This window comes from Anolis carolinensis, unplaced genomic scaffold (genome assembly GCF_035594765.1).
Source record: "Anolis carolinensis isolate JA03-04 unplaced genomic scaffold, rAnoCar3.1.pri scaffold_7, whole genome shotgun sequence".
Lineage (NCBI taxonomy): Eukaryota > Metazoa > Chordata > Lepidosauria > Squamata > Dactyloidae > Anolis > Anolis carolinensis.
Genome location: NW_026943818.1, coordinates 10,936,424 through 10,951,283, shown reverse-complemented (window position 1 = coordinate 10,951,283; position 14,860 = coordinate 10,936,424). Strand labels below are relative to the sequence as shown.

General features: G+C 40.3%; 1 protein-coding gene and 1 long non-coding RNA gene across 6 annotated transcripts in view; one reads left to right on the top strand and one right to left on the bottom strand.

The window, feature by feature from the left end:
• Positions 1-265: 265 nt before the first annotated feature.
• LOC134293004 (uncharacterized) lies at positions 266-13,899 on the bottom strand. Of its 2 annotated transcripts, none has more exons than XR_010000074.1 (2): positions 12,601-13,899; positions 266-706 (listed from the first exon to the last, which is right to left on the bottom strand). It is a non-coding gene; the product is annotated as an uncharacterized LOC134293004 (long non-coding RNA). The 2 variants fall into 2 exon arrangements; XR_010000073.1 differs by having other exon boundaries at positions 12,604-13,899.
• The window catches only part of nsmf (NMDA receptor synaptonuclear signaling and neuronal migration factor), a 65,512-nt gene continuing 55,174 nt past the window's right edge, over positions 4,523-14,860 (top strand). For 2 of the 4 annotated variants that reach the window (XM_062959088.1, XM_062959087.1), the window contains exon 1: positions 6,370-6,503. In XM_062959088.1, the coding sequence (XP_062815158.1) occupies positions 6,385-6,503 (119 nt within the window). In that variant the 5' untranslated portion in view covers positions 6,370-6,384. Of the gene's footprint in view, positions 4,813-6,369; positions 6,504-14,048; positions 14,271-14,860 lie in introns of those variants that run through there. The other 2 variants (XM_062959089.1, XM_062959090.1) reach the window with 2 other exon arrangements.

The following is a 14,860-nucleotide window of genomic DNA, read 5'->3' as shown; positions in this document are numbered from 1 at the left end:
ATCTATAATCTTAGGAGACCATCTCTTGCCTTACCTATGACAAGAGACACTGATCTGGATGTTATACTGGACGTTATGCAGCCTGGAATCACATTGGCCTTTTTAGCTGCCGCATGACATTCAGCTTGTGGTCTACTCAGACTGCTAGATCCCTGGGCTAGATGGCCATCTGTCGGGAAGTTTATCATGGTACCCAGCTCTACGATTCAAAGGATGCATCAAGAGCATTATAGTATGTAGATCAGGCATGGGCAAACTTGGGCCCTCCGGGTGTTTTGGACTGCAACTCCCACAATTCCTAACAGCCTACCGGCTGTTAGGAATTGTGGGAGTTGCAGTCCAAAACACCCGGAGGGCCCAAGTTTGCCCATGCCCTTGCAACCTAGTACATCTAATTTGCTTTTCTGCGGTGCTAAGTGTCCTTGTTTGCCTCCGTAATAGGGTAAATTCAATCGTTTTTGCAATCCGACGCATGTTAATTGCCGTGTTTAATTGCCTTTTGTTTCTTCAAGCGGCGTGCAATTCATAATCCTTGGCGCAGTCATTAAGCCTGGGCACGATCGCCTTGTCTCGATAGATTCTGGAGCAGATCCATCACGGCAAGACGGGAGTCCAGGACCCATTATCCTTCCCCGGTTGCATTGGTTAGCTTCTTAATGTTGCTGTGCTGGGCTCAAATGTCCTTTCTTAGCCTAATTCAATGCAACTGGAATAAAAAAAGAGGATGCTCTAAACCTGAGCCGTTTGCTAGCTCGAAAGAAAGGCTTCTCTGTTGCAAATCCCTGGATGTCGGTGAACTACAACTCTCCCAAATCATGTTGAGTTCTCTCCAAACCTCTCCAGTATACAAGCTCCTGGGAGGCAGACGTAGGAATCATAACAACAACAACAACAACAACACCATCTTAAACACTTGGGAAGTATTCGACTTGTGATTTTGTGATATGAAATGCAGCATATAGATCTCGTTTGCTGTGCCATACAATGCCTTTGTGTCCATAATAATATACCTCAGCCTTCCAGCAGTTTGTATTCTGTAATTATTATTATTATTATTATTATTATTATTATTATTATTATTATTATTATTATTATTCTTCTTTTATTATGACAGCAAACAAGATAGATATGCTGGATTTCATATCACAAAACCACAAGTCAAACACTTCCCAAGTGTCTAGGATTGTGTGATGTATTATTATTATTATTATTATTATTATTATTATTATTATTATTATTATTATTATTATTTTATTCTCACACAGCAAACAAGATAGATATGCTGGATTTCGTTTCACAAAATCACAAGTCGAACACTTCCCAAGTGTCTAGGACTGTGTGATGTATTTTCGGATGATGCGTACAGATCCCAGCAGGGTGGCCTTTTGCAGTTGGCAGATCATTATTATTATTATTATTATTATTATTATTATTATTTTATGACACAGCAAACAAGATAGATATGCTGGATTTCGTATTACAAAATCACAAGTCGAACACTTCCCAAGTGTCTAGGACTGTGTGATGTATTATTATTATTATTATTATTATTATTATTATTATTATGACACAGCAAACAAGATAGATATGCTGGATTTCGTTTCACAAAATCACAAGTCGGACACTTCCCAAGTGTCTAGGACTGTGTGATGTATTTTCAGATGATGCGTGCAGGGTGGCCTTTTGCAGTTGGCAGATCGTAATTTTGTCAATGTCTATTGTTTCCAAATGCCGGCTGAGATCTTTTGGCACAGCACCCAGTGTGCCCATCACCACCGGGACCACCTGTACTGGTTTCTGCCCGAGTCTTTGCAGTTCAATCTTGAGGTCCTGATAGTGGCTGAGTTTTTCCTGTTGTTTTTCGTCAATGCGACTCTCACCTGGGATGGCGACATCAATGATCCAAACCTTTTTCTTTTCCACAACTATGATGTCTGGTGTGTTGTGTTCCAGAACTTTGTCCGTCTGGATTCGGAAGTTCCACAGTATCTTTGTGTGCTCATTTTCCAAGACTTTTGCAGGTTTGTGATCCCACCAGTTCTTTGCTGCTGGGAGGTGGGACTTGAGGCATAAGTTCCAATGAATCATTTGGGCCACATAGTTGTGCCTCTGTTTGTAGTCTGTCTGTGCGATTTTCTTACAGCAGCTGAGGAGATGATCCATGGTTTCGTCGGTTTCCTTGCACAGTCTGCATTTTGGGTCATCAGCTGATTTTTCGATCTTGGCCTGAATGGCCTTTGTCCTGATGTCTTGCTCCTGGGCTGCAAGGATCAGGCCTTCTGTCTCCTTCTTCAGGGTCCCATTTGTGAGCCAGAGCCAGGTCTTCTATTATTATTATTATTATTATTATTATTATTATTATTATTATTATTATTAATTGCCTTTGTCCTGATGTCTTGCTCCTGGGCTGCAAGGATCAGGCCTTCTGTCTCCTTCTTCAGGGTCCCATTCGTGAGCCAGAGCCAGGTCTTCTATTATTATTATTATTATTATTATTATTATTATTATTATTATTAATTGCCTTTGTCCTGATGTCTTGCTCCTGGGCTGCAAGGATCAGGCCTTCTGTCTCCTTCTTCAGGGTCCCATTTGTGAGCCAGAGCCAGGTCTTCTATTATTATTATTATTATTATTATTATTATTATTATTATTATTATTATTAATTGCCTTTGTCCTGATGTCTTGCTCCTGGGCTGCAAGGATCAGGCCTTCTGTCTCCTTCTTCAGGGTCCCATTTGTGAGCCAGAGCCAGGTCTTCTATTATTATTATTATTATTATTATTATTATTATTATTATTATTATTAATTGCCTTTGTCCTGATGTCTTGCTCCTGGGCTGCAAGGATCAGGCCTTCTGTCTCCTTCTTCAGGGTCCCATTCGTGAGCCAGAGCCAGGTCTTCTATTATTATTATTATTATTATTATTATTATTATTATTATTAATTGCCTTTGTCCTGATGTCTTGCTCCTGGGCTGCAAGGATCAGGCCTTCTGTCTCCTTCTTCAGGGTCCCATTCGTGAGCCAGAGCCAGGTCTTCTATTATTATTATTATTATTATTATTATTATTATTATTAATTGCCTTTGTTCTGATGTCTTGCTCCTGGGCTGGAAGGACCAGGCCTTCTGCCTCCTTCTTCAGGGTCCCATTCGTGAGCCAGAGCCAGGTCTTTTATTATTATTATTATTATTATTATTATTATTATTAATTGCCTTTGTTCTGATGTCTTGCTCCTGGGCTGCAAGGATCAGGCCTTCTGCCTCCTTCTTCAGTGTCCCATTCGTGAGCCAGAGCCAGGTCTTCTATTATTATTGTTATTATTATTATTATTAATTGCCTTTGTCCTGATGTCTTGCTCCTGGGCTGCAAGGATCAGGCCTTCTGCCTCCTTCTTCAGGGTCCCATTCGTGAGCCAGAGCCAGGTCTTCTATTATTATTATTATTATTATTATTATTATTATTATTATTATTATTAATTGCCTTTGTCCTGATGTCTTGCTCCTGGGCTGCAAGGATCAGGCCTTCTGTCTCCTTCTTCAGGGTCCCATTCGTGAGCCAGAGCCAGGTCTTCTATTGTTATTATTATTATTATTATTATTATTAATTGCCTTTGTCCTGATGTCTTGCTCCTGGGCTGCAAGGATCAGGCCTTCTGTCTCCTTCTTCAGGGTCCCTTTTGTGAGCCAGAGCCAAGTCTTCTGTTATTATTATTATTATTATTATTATTAATGGCCTTTGTCCTGATGTCTTGCTCCTGGGCTGCAAGGATCAGGCCTTCTGTCTCCTTCTTCAGGGTCCCATTCGTGAGCCAGAGCCAGGTCTTCTATTATTATTATTATTATTATTATTATTATTATTATTATTATTATTAATTGCCTTTGTCCTGATGTCTTGCTCCTGGGCTGCAAGGATCAGGCCTTCTGTCTCCTTCTTCAGGGTCCCATTTGTGAGCCAGAGCCAGGGTTAATAATTAATTTATTATTATTATTATTATTATTGTTACTATTATTATTATTATTACCACCATCATAATAGCTGCTGCTGCTGCTTTGGAACATGAAGGTAAATGGAAGGAATGGTATGTTGATTTGGGTTTTTTGGCCCTTTCAGCATTGGCGCAGCCACCCAAAACCCATCATCCCCACCCAGAGATTGGAAGCTTTGAATTAGATTTTCCTGCTTCTTGGACTGGATGGCCCGTGAGGTCTCTTCCAACTCTACAGTTCTATGATTCTATGACAGTTAATGATTTCTTGTTGTTTTGCACCAAGGATATTATGCATTTAGGATTCAAATGTGATATAATTCATTCAGCAAGGGTGAATCCAATGGAGATTCATTGGATTCACTGCCTGGGAATCCAATGGAGTCTCCAAAGTTTGTGTGTGTCTTGGCCTGATGAGCCAGCTGTGTTTCCATTGATCAGAGTCTCTTAATCCAAAACAGGTGAAGCTCATAACATTCCTAAAGGCCTTTGGAGTGGAGCAGCTTTCTTTCCTTTTACAGTAAGTTTGTTATACCAACAACAAGAAAAATTTATTTTTTGTTGATATGTTGACTTAGATGGCGGGGAGAACAACTCATTTTCGTGCTTAGGGCACTAAAAAGTCTGAATCCGGACTCTTTGAACCTGCTCAAATAAATCAACTTCCTTTTGTCCTAACACCGAGGAGGATGAGAAAGAACGGAAAGCATCTTGTCTCTGCCCAAACCTTTTGGGAAAGGGATGGCGAGCGGGAGGGACATCTGTCTGTTGGAATCGAACTGTGTCCTGCCTCCGACTCTGGTGGAATCTGCTTTTGCGCTTTTAAGGTATATTTTATTTATTTATTGCTCACTTGGGTACCCGATGTTGCCCGGATTATTTGAAAAAGTTATAATTTTTAGGGTTGTTGTATGTCTTTCGGGCTGTGTGGCCATGTTGCAGAAGTATTCTCTCCTGACGTTTCGCCCACATCTATGGCAGGCATCCTCAGAGGTTGTGAGGTATGGAGAAACTAAGTAAGGAAAGGAAAGAATATACAGTAGAGTCTCACTTATCCAACATAAACGGGCCGGTAGAATGTTGGATAAGCGAATATGTTGGATAATAAGGAGGCATTAAGGAAAAGCCTATTAAACATCAAAGTAGGTTATGATTTTACAAATTAAGCACCAAAACATCATGTTAGACAAAAAAAATTGACAGAAAAAGTAGTTCAACACGCAGTAATGCTATGTAGTAATTACTGTATTTACCAATTCAGCACCAAAATATCACGATATATTGAAAACATTGACTACAAAAATGCGTTGGATAATCCAGAATGTTGGATAAGCGAATGTTGGATAAGTGAGACTCTACTGTATTTGAAAAAGTTATAATTTTTAGGGTTGTTGTATGTCTTTCGGGCTGTGTGGCCATGTTGCAGAAGTATTCTCTCCTGACGTTTCGCCCACATCTATGGCAGGCATCCTCAGAGGTTGTGAGGTTGTTGTTGTTATTATTATTATTATTACAGTAGAGTCTCACTTATCCAAGCTAAACGGGCCGGCAGAATGTTGGATAAGTGAATATCTTGGATAATAAGGAGGGATTAAGGAAAAGCCTATTAAACATCAAATTAGGTTATGATTTTACAAATTAAGCATCAAAACATCATGTTTTACAACAAATTTGACAGAAAAAGTAGTTCGATATGCAGTAATGCTATGTAGTAATTACTGTATTTATGAATTCAGCACCAAAATATCACGATATATTGAAAACATTGACTACAAAAATGCGTTGGATAATCCAGAACGTTGGATAAGCGAGTGTTGGATAAGTGAGACTCTACTGTATTTGAAAAAGTTATAATTTTTAGGGTTGTTGTATGTCTTTCGGGCTGTGTGGCCATGTTGCAGAAGTATTCTCTCCTGACGTTTCGCCCACATCTATGGCAGGCATCCTCAGAGGTTGTGAGGTATGGAGAAACTAAGTAAGGAAAGGAAAGAATATATATCTGTGTAGAGTCCAGGGTGTGGCAAGAGTCCTTTGAAATGAAAATGAACAAAATCTGGCTACCAGTATTACAAAACTCCAAAATCAAAACAGTAGATGGGAACCAACACTCTGAGGACTTGACTGAACAAAGGATGCCCCCAGGCAAGAGACAAAAACCTTTCCAATGCTAATTAGGGTGATTAACTGAAACATTAATGCTGGCTCCCAGTGACAAAGAACTCTTCCCACACCTTGGACTCTACACAGATATATATTCTTTCCTTTCCTTACTTAGTTTCTCCACACCTCACAACCTCTGAGGATGCCTGCCATAGATGTGGGCAAAACGTCAGGAGAGAATGCTTCTGGAACATGGCCACACAGCCCGAAAGACATACAACAACCCTGTGATCCCGACCATGAAAGCCTTCGACAACACTTATGATTTTTATTTTACAAAAGGCATGGTCCATCGGTGGTGGTCACGGTTTCTCTTGTTGTGGGTGAACTACAACTCCCAGAAATTTCAGCATATCGGGTATGTGTGCCAAGTTTGGTGTTTCTCTAGTTGTGGGTGAACTACAAATCCCAAAAATGCGGGTCCGTTTCCCCCAAATCCCTGCAATAGGTTCAGTGTGCTAAGTTAGGTCCAGGGCCATCGTTGGTGGGTTCCAGAGTTCTCTTTGATTGCAAGTGAACTATAATAATAATAATAATAATAATAATAATAATAATAATGTAAGAAAATCGCACAGACAGACTACAAACAGAGGCACAACTGTGTGGCCCAAATGATTCATTGGAACTTATGCCTCAAGTACCACCTCCCAGCAGCAAAGAACTGGTGGGATCACAAACCTGCAAAAGTCTTGGAAAATGAGCACGCAAAGATACTGTGGGACTTCCGAATCCAGACTGACAAAGTTCTGGAACACAACACACCAGACATCACAGTTGTGGAAAAGAAAAAGGTTTGGATCATTGATGTTGCCATCCCAGGTGACAGTCGTATTGACGAAAAACAACAGGAAAAACTCAGCCGCTATCAGGACCTCAAGATTGAACTGCAAAGACTCTGGCAGAAACCAGTGCAGGTGGTCCCGGTGGTGATGGGCACATCAAAGGATCTCAGCCGGCATTTGGAAACAATAGACATTGACAAAATCACCATCTGCCAACTGCAAAAGGCCACCCTACTGGGATCTGCACACATCATCCGAAAATACATCACACAGTCCTAGACACTTGGGAAGTGTTCGACTTGTGGTTTTGCGAAACGAAATCCAGCATATCTATCTTGTTTGCTGTGCCATACAACGTTGTTGTGTTGATAATAATAATAATAATAATAATAATAATACTTCTTTATTTATACCCCGCCACCATCTCCCCAACAGGGACTCGGGGAGGCTTACATGGGGCCATTCCCAGAACAATACAATATAAACAGCATATAAAAGAACAAGACATCACAACACAGTGAACAATACAATAAATAATAATATCCGTTACAATACAAATCAAGGAAACAATGAAAACAAGGGCGGACCACATGAACATTAAGTTAAAACTCGGGGTGAGAAAGACATAAGAATAAAAACCATAGCAAACAGGGTCATAAGGAAGTGGTCCACAATCCTTGAGGGGCCGAATTATCATTTGGGAAAAAAACCCAAACAAATTCCTATGCACACTGCACATATCTTATTTGTAGTGCAAAACAACAACAACAATGAAAGAACAATACAATATTTAAAAATGGAAATAATTTTAACCAACATAAACTTATCAGGATTTCAATAGGAAGTGTGGGCCTGCTTCTGGCCAATGAGATAGTCAGGTTAATTAGGATTGTTGTTGTTGTTGTTGTTGTGTGTCTTCAAGTCATTTCAGATTTGGGCAAGCCTAAGTCCAAAATTATTTATTTATTCATTATTTATTTACTACATTTATATCCCTCCCTTCTCACCCCGAAGGGAACTCGGAGCAGCTGTATGTACATACAATATAATATACAAGCTGTGCCCGGCCACGCGTTGCTGTGGCAGAGTGGTGGTGGTATTGGTTAAAAATTGTTGTGTAATTTTTATTTGACGTTATTTGTATTTTTTTTATTAATTTTATTGTAAGTTATATTTTTATTTATTATATTTTATTATTTTCTTGTATTATTTTTAGTTATTTTCTGTTATTATAGTATTTTATTGTATTAATTTTTTAGTGTTTTTAATTGTTTTTTAGTGTTTTTTTTATTGTTTTTTATTATTTTTTATTGGGTTGCTAGGAGACCAAGTGGGTGGAGCTTAGCCTTTTAACCGGCAGCAATTGGATAAAAAGAATTATTCCTCTCTCTCAAATTAGGCCTTTATTTTTATTTTCTTTTTGTTGTATCAACCTAGAGGCGTGGATGATGGGTTGTGTTGTCAAATTTCGAGGTTGGGGGGCCTGTAGTTTTGTTGTTTTGTTGGTTGCCGTGATGCCATCACTCTTTTATATATATAGATTATTAGCATAGCACAATATTAGCATTATACTATATTGAACTATACTATACTGTAATATTATATGTAATATATAACATATAATTAATATTATTGTATACTATTGTTAGTATTGTATTGTATAAAATGATAATATTATCAATATTATATGTATATACAATATATTATATTATTAAAACGGATATAAAAATATTATATTATAAATGAGGGTGGGGGGCCAGGTAAATGACCTTGGAGGGCCGCATCCGGCCCCCGGGCCTTAGTTTGGGGACCCCTGGTCTAGAGGATAGATATTAGATCTATACATCCCTACAACTGCTATAAATCAAAGTGAAGTCCCCCCAAACTTCTCCAGTATTTTTCTTTGGTTATGGGGGTACTGTGTGCCGACTCGGTTGTCGGTTGGGGTCACAGTTCTCTGTCATGATGCAGGGTGAACTACAACTCCCATCATACTCCTCCAGTATGTTTAGTTGCTGGCTCAGCGGTTTGAATCTAGGGAGCGGGGTGAGTTCCTGCTGTTAGCCCCAGCTTCTGCCAACTTAGCAGTTTGAAAACATGCAAATGTGAGTAGAACGATAGGTACTGCTCTGGCGGAAAGGTAACGGCACTCCATGCAGTCATGACCTTGGAGGTGTCTATGAACAATGCTGGCTCTTCGGCTTAGAGATGGAGATGAGCACCAACCCCCAGAGTCGGACACGACTGGACTTAATGTCAGGGAAAATAATAATAATAATAATAATAATAATAATAATAATAATAATAATAATAATAATAATAATAATAATAAATATGCTGGCTCTTCGGCTTAGAAATGGAGATGAGCACCAACCCCCAGAGTCGGACACGACTGGACTTAATGTCAGGGAAAATAATAATAATAATAATAATAATAATAATAATAATAATAATAATAATAAATATGCTGGCTCTTCGGCTTAGAAATGGAGATGAGCACCAACCCCCAGAGTCGGACACGACTGGACTTAATGTCAGGGAAAATAATAATAATAATAATAATAATAATAATAATAATAATAATAATAATAATAAATATGCTGGCTCTTCGGCTTAGAAATGGAGATGAGCACCAACCCCCAGAGTCGGACACGACTGGACTTAATGTCAGGGAAAATAATAATAATAATAATAATAATAATAATAATAAATATGCTGGCTCTTCGGCTTAGAGATGGAGATGAGCACCAACCCCCAGAGTCGGACACGACTGGACTTAATGTCAGGGAAAATAATAATAATAATAATAATAATAATAATAATAAATATGCTGGCTCTTCGGCTTAGAGATGGAGATGAGCACCAACCCCCAGAGTCGGACACGACTGGACTTAATGTCAGGGAAAATAATAATAATAATAATAATAATAATAATAATAATAATAATAATAATAAATATGCTGGCTCTTCGGCTTAGAAATGGAGATGAGCACCAACCCCCAGAGTCGGACACGACTGGACTTAATGTCAGGGAAAATAATAATAATAATAATAATAATAATAATAATAAATATGCTGGCTCTTCGGCTTAGAGATGGAGATGAGCACCAACCCCCAGAGTCGGACACGACTGGACTTAATGTCAGGGAAAATAATAATAATAATAATAATAATAATAATAATAATAATAATAATAATAATAATAATAATAAATATGCTGGCTCTTCGGCTTAGAAATGGAGATGAGCACCAACCCCCAGAGTCGGACACGACTGGACTTAATGTCAGGGAAAATAATAATAATAATAATAATAATAATAATAATAAATATGCTGGCTCTTCGGCTTAGAAATGGAGATGAGCACCAACCCCCAGAGTCGGACACGACTGGACTTAATGTCAGGGAAAATAATAATAATAATAATAATAATAATAATAATAATAATAATAATAATAATAAATATGCTGGCTCTTCGGCTTAGAAATGGAGATGAGCACCAACCCCCAGAGTCGGACACGACTGGACTTAATGTCAGGGAAAATAATAATAATAATAATAATAATAATAATAAATATGCTGGCTCTTCGGCTTAGAAATGGAGATGAGCACCAACCCCCAGAGTCGGACACGACTGGACTTAATGTCAGGGAAAATAATAATAATAATAATAATAATAATAATAATAATAATAATAATAATAAATATGCTGGCTCTTCGGCTTAGAAATGGAGATGAGCACCAACCCCCAGAGTCGGACACGACTGGACTTAATGTCAGGGAAAATAATAATAATAATAATAATAATAATAATAATAAATATGCTGGCTCTTCGGCTTAGAAATGGAGATGAGCACCAACCCCCAGAGTCGGACACGACTGGACTTAATGTCAGGGAAAATAATAATAATAATAATAATAATAATAATAATAATAATAATAATAAATATGCTGGCTCTTCGGCTTAGAAATGGAGATGAGCACCAACCCCCAGAGTCGGACACGACTGGACTTAATGTCAGGGAAAATAATAATAATAATAATAATAATAATAATAATAATAATAATAATAAATATGCTGGCTCTTCGGCTTAGAAATGGAGATGAGCACCAACCCCCAGAGTCGGACACGACTGGACTTAATGTCAGGGAAAATAATAATAATAATAATAATAATAATAATAATAATAATAATAAATATGCTGGCTCTTCGGCTTAGAAATGGAGATGAGCACCAACCCCCAGAGTCGGACACGACTGGACTTAATGTCAGGGAAAATAATAATAATAATAATAATAAATATGCTGGCTCTTTTGCTTAGAAATGGAGATGAGCACCAACCCCCAGAGTCGGACACGACTGGACTTAATGTCAGGGAAAATAATAATAATAATAATAATAATGATAATAATAATAATAATAATAATAATAAATATGCTGGCTCTTCGGCTTAGAAATGGAGATGAGCACCAACCCCCAGAGTCGGACACGACTGGACTTAATGTCAGGGAAAATAATAATAATAATAATAATAATAATAATAATAATAATAATAATAATAAATATGCTGGCTCTTCGGCTTAGAAATGGAGATGAGCACCAACCCCCAGAGTCGGACACGACTGGACTTAATGTCAGGGAAAATATTATTATTATTATTATTATTATTATTATTATTTTCCCTGACATTACAGACATCACAGTTGTGGAAAAGAAAAAGGTTTGGATCATTGATGTCGCCATCCCAGGTGACAGTCGTATTGACGAAAAACAACAGGAAAAACTCAGCCGCTATCAGGACCTCAAGATTGAACTTCAAAGACGCTTCTTATTTACTGTTCAGATTTTTGAGTTTTTTAATACTGGTAGCCAGATTTTGTTCATTTTCATGGCTTCCTCCTTTCTGTTGACGTTGTCCACTTGCTTGTGGATTTCAATGGCTTCTCTGTGTAGTCTGACATGATAGTTGTTGGAGTGGTCCAGCATTTCTGTAAATAAGAAGCAACACTCGGAGACATGGGAACTAGGGGCAGCTAACAAAGGATGCCCCCAGACAGAAAGTAGCCAGTAGATGAAGCCATTCAATGCAAATTAGGGTGATTAACTGCAGCATTCATGCTGGCCTCCAACTGACAAGAGTTCTTCCCTCACCCTGGACTTCCCACAGATATATATAAACCTTCCTTGCTGAGTTTCTCCATACCTCACGACCTCTCAGGATGCCTGCCATAGATGTGGGCAAAATGTCAGGAGAGAATGCTTCTGGAACATGGCCATAGGTAAAGGTAAAGGTTTCCCCTGACATTAAGTCCAGTCATGTCTGACTCTGGGGATTGGTGCTCATCTCCATTTCTAAGCCGAAGAGCCGGTGCTGTCCGTAGACACCTCCAAGGTCATGTGGCTGGCATGACTGCATGGAGCGCCGTTACCTTCCCGCCGGAGTGGTACCTATTGATCTACTCACATTGGCATGTTTTCGAACTGCTAGGTTGGCAGAAGCTGGAGCTAACAGCAGGTGCTCACTCCGCTCCCGGGATTTGAACCTGGGACCTTTGGGTCTGCAAATTCAGCAGCTCAGTGCTTTAACACACTTCGCCATTGGGGCTCCTCTACACCGTCAAAGCTATCCTCTATATTATTATCCTTCCTGTACAGATCATCTGTATATTCTCACCACCTTTTCTTGATCTCTTCAGCTGGGATCTTGTCATCTTCTGCTGCCTTGTTATTAGCAGTGCTTCTTAAGGCCCATTCAACCTCACTCCTCAGGATGTCTGGTTCTAATTCACTCACCACACTGTCAAAGCTATCCTCTATATTATTATCCTTCTGTATATTCTCACCACCTTATCTTGGTCTCTTCGGCTGGGATCTCATCGTCTCCTGCTGCCTTGTTGTTAGCAGTGCTCATTAAGGCCCATTCAACCTCACTCCTCAGGATGTCTGGTTCTAATTCACTCACCACACTGTCAAAGCTATCCTCTATATTATTATCCTTCTGTATATTCTCGCCACCTTATCTTGATCTCTTCGGCTGGGATCTCATCGTCTCCTGCTGCCTTGTTATTAGCAATGCTTCTTAAGGCCCATTCAACCTCACTCCACTGTCAAAGCTATCCTCTATATTATTATCCTTCTGTATATTCTCGCCACCTTATCTTGATCTCTTCAGCTGGGATCTCATCGTCTCCTGCTGCCTTGTTATTAGCAATGCTTCTTAAGGCCCATTCAACCTCACTCCACTGTCAAAGCTATCCTCTATATTATTATCCTTCTGTATATTCTCGCCACCTTATCTTGATCTCTTCAGCTGGGATCTCATCGTCTCCTGCTGCCTAGTTATTAGCAATGCTTCTTAAGGCCCATTCAACCTCACTCCACTGTCAAAGCTATCCTCTATATTATTATCCTTCTGTATATTCTCACCACCATATCTTGATCTCTTCAGCTCGGATCCCGTCGTCTCCTGCTGCCTTGTTGTTAGCAGTGCTCATTAAGGCCCATTCAACCTCACTCCTCAGGATGTCTGGTTCTAATTCACTCACCACACTGTCAAAGCTATCCTCTATATTATTATCCTTCTGTATATTCTCGCCACCTTATCTTGATCTCTTCGGCTGGGATCTCATCGTCTCCTGCTGCCTAGTTATTAGCAATGCTTCTTAAGGCCCATTCAACCTCACTCCACTGTCAAAGCTATCCTCTATATTATTATCCTTCTGTATATTCTCGCCACCTTATCTTGATCTCTTCAGCTGGGATCTCGTCGTCTCCTGCTGCCTTGTTATTAGCAGTGCTTCTTAAGGCCCATTCAACTTCACTCCTCAGGATGTCTGGTTCTAATTCAAAGCTATCCTCTATATTATTATTCTTCCTGTACAGATCTTCTGTATATTCTCGCCACCTTTTCTTGATCTCTTCAGCTTCTGTTAGGTCCTTGCGTCTTTGTTTTTGATCATGCCTCCTGTGGTATCTGCTGCTCTCCCCAAATATAGGCATTAGTTGGGGGTGGATTTCTATGCTCCGCCTCTTGGGAGCTGCAGTCAATGGGCGGCTGAAGCCGGCTGCTGCTCCTCCTCCTCCTCCTCTGCCTCTCCAGCGCCACTCGGTTTTGGAGTGGAAGGAGGAGGGGATGATGGTGGTGGTGATGATGATGATGAGGCTGGGGTGACGGAGGAGGAGGAGGAGGAGGAAGAGGAGCCCCACTTGGACCCCCTCCCCTGCCCCAGGAAGGGGCGGCATGGGCGGATGATGAAGCCCCTTTTTGGAGACCATGGGCACCACCGTCTCCAAGCGCCGCTCGCTCCGGAACGAAGCCGTGGCGTCCGTGGCAGCCAAAGTCCGGTGAGGCGGGGCCCTTGTGCCCTCCCCAGGGCCAGGAGAAGGTTCCTTAAGGGTGTCCGGGGTGGTGGGGGTCTCCTTGTGCCAAGGGAAGGGCGTCCAAAGCCGTGCGTAAAAACAGAAACCAAGGAACGCCACGGTTGCGGCGAGACTCGGTTTGTGTCTCCTTGGAAAGGGCAAGAGAAAGGTCCAAGGGTGTTTTGGATTTGGGGGGAAACAAGGGGGTGTCAGGAGAGGCCGGCTCTTATCTCAGTCTCAACCATGTCCCTTTAAAAAAGGGGGGGCTGGGGGAAAAAAGGGGTTTTTTTGGATGCCTTTGGGGTTCCTTTTTTGCGCCAAGGAAGGGAGCAGAGAGCTGCGCGTAAAAGCTTCGTGCGTAAAAAGGGAGAGAAAAGAGCAAAGCAATGGTTGGATGGCTTGGAGGTGGGGATCAATGGGAACTGACCCCCCAAATCCCTCCCCAAGATAAAAAGAAGGGTCCTAGGGTGTGTTGTCGAAGGCTTTCATGGCCAGGATCACAGGGTTGTTGTATGTCTTTCGGGCTGTGTGGCCATGTTCCAGAAGCATTCTCTCCTGACGTTTCGCCCACATCT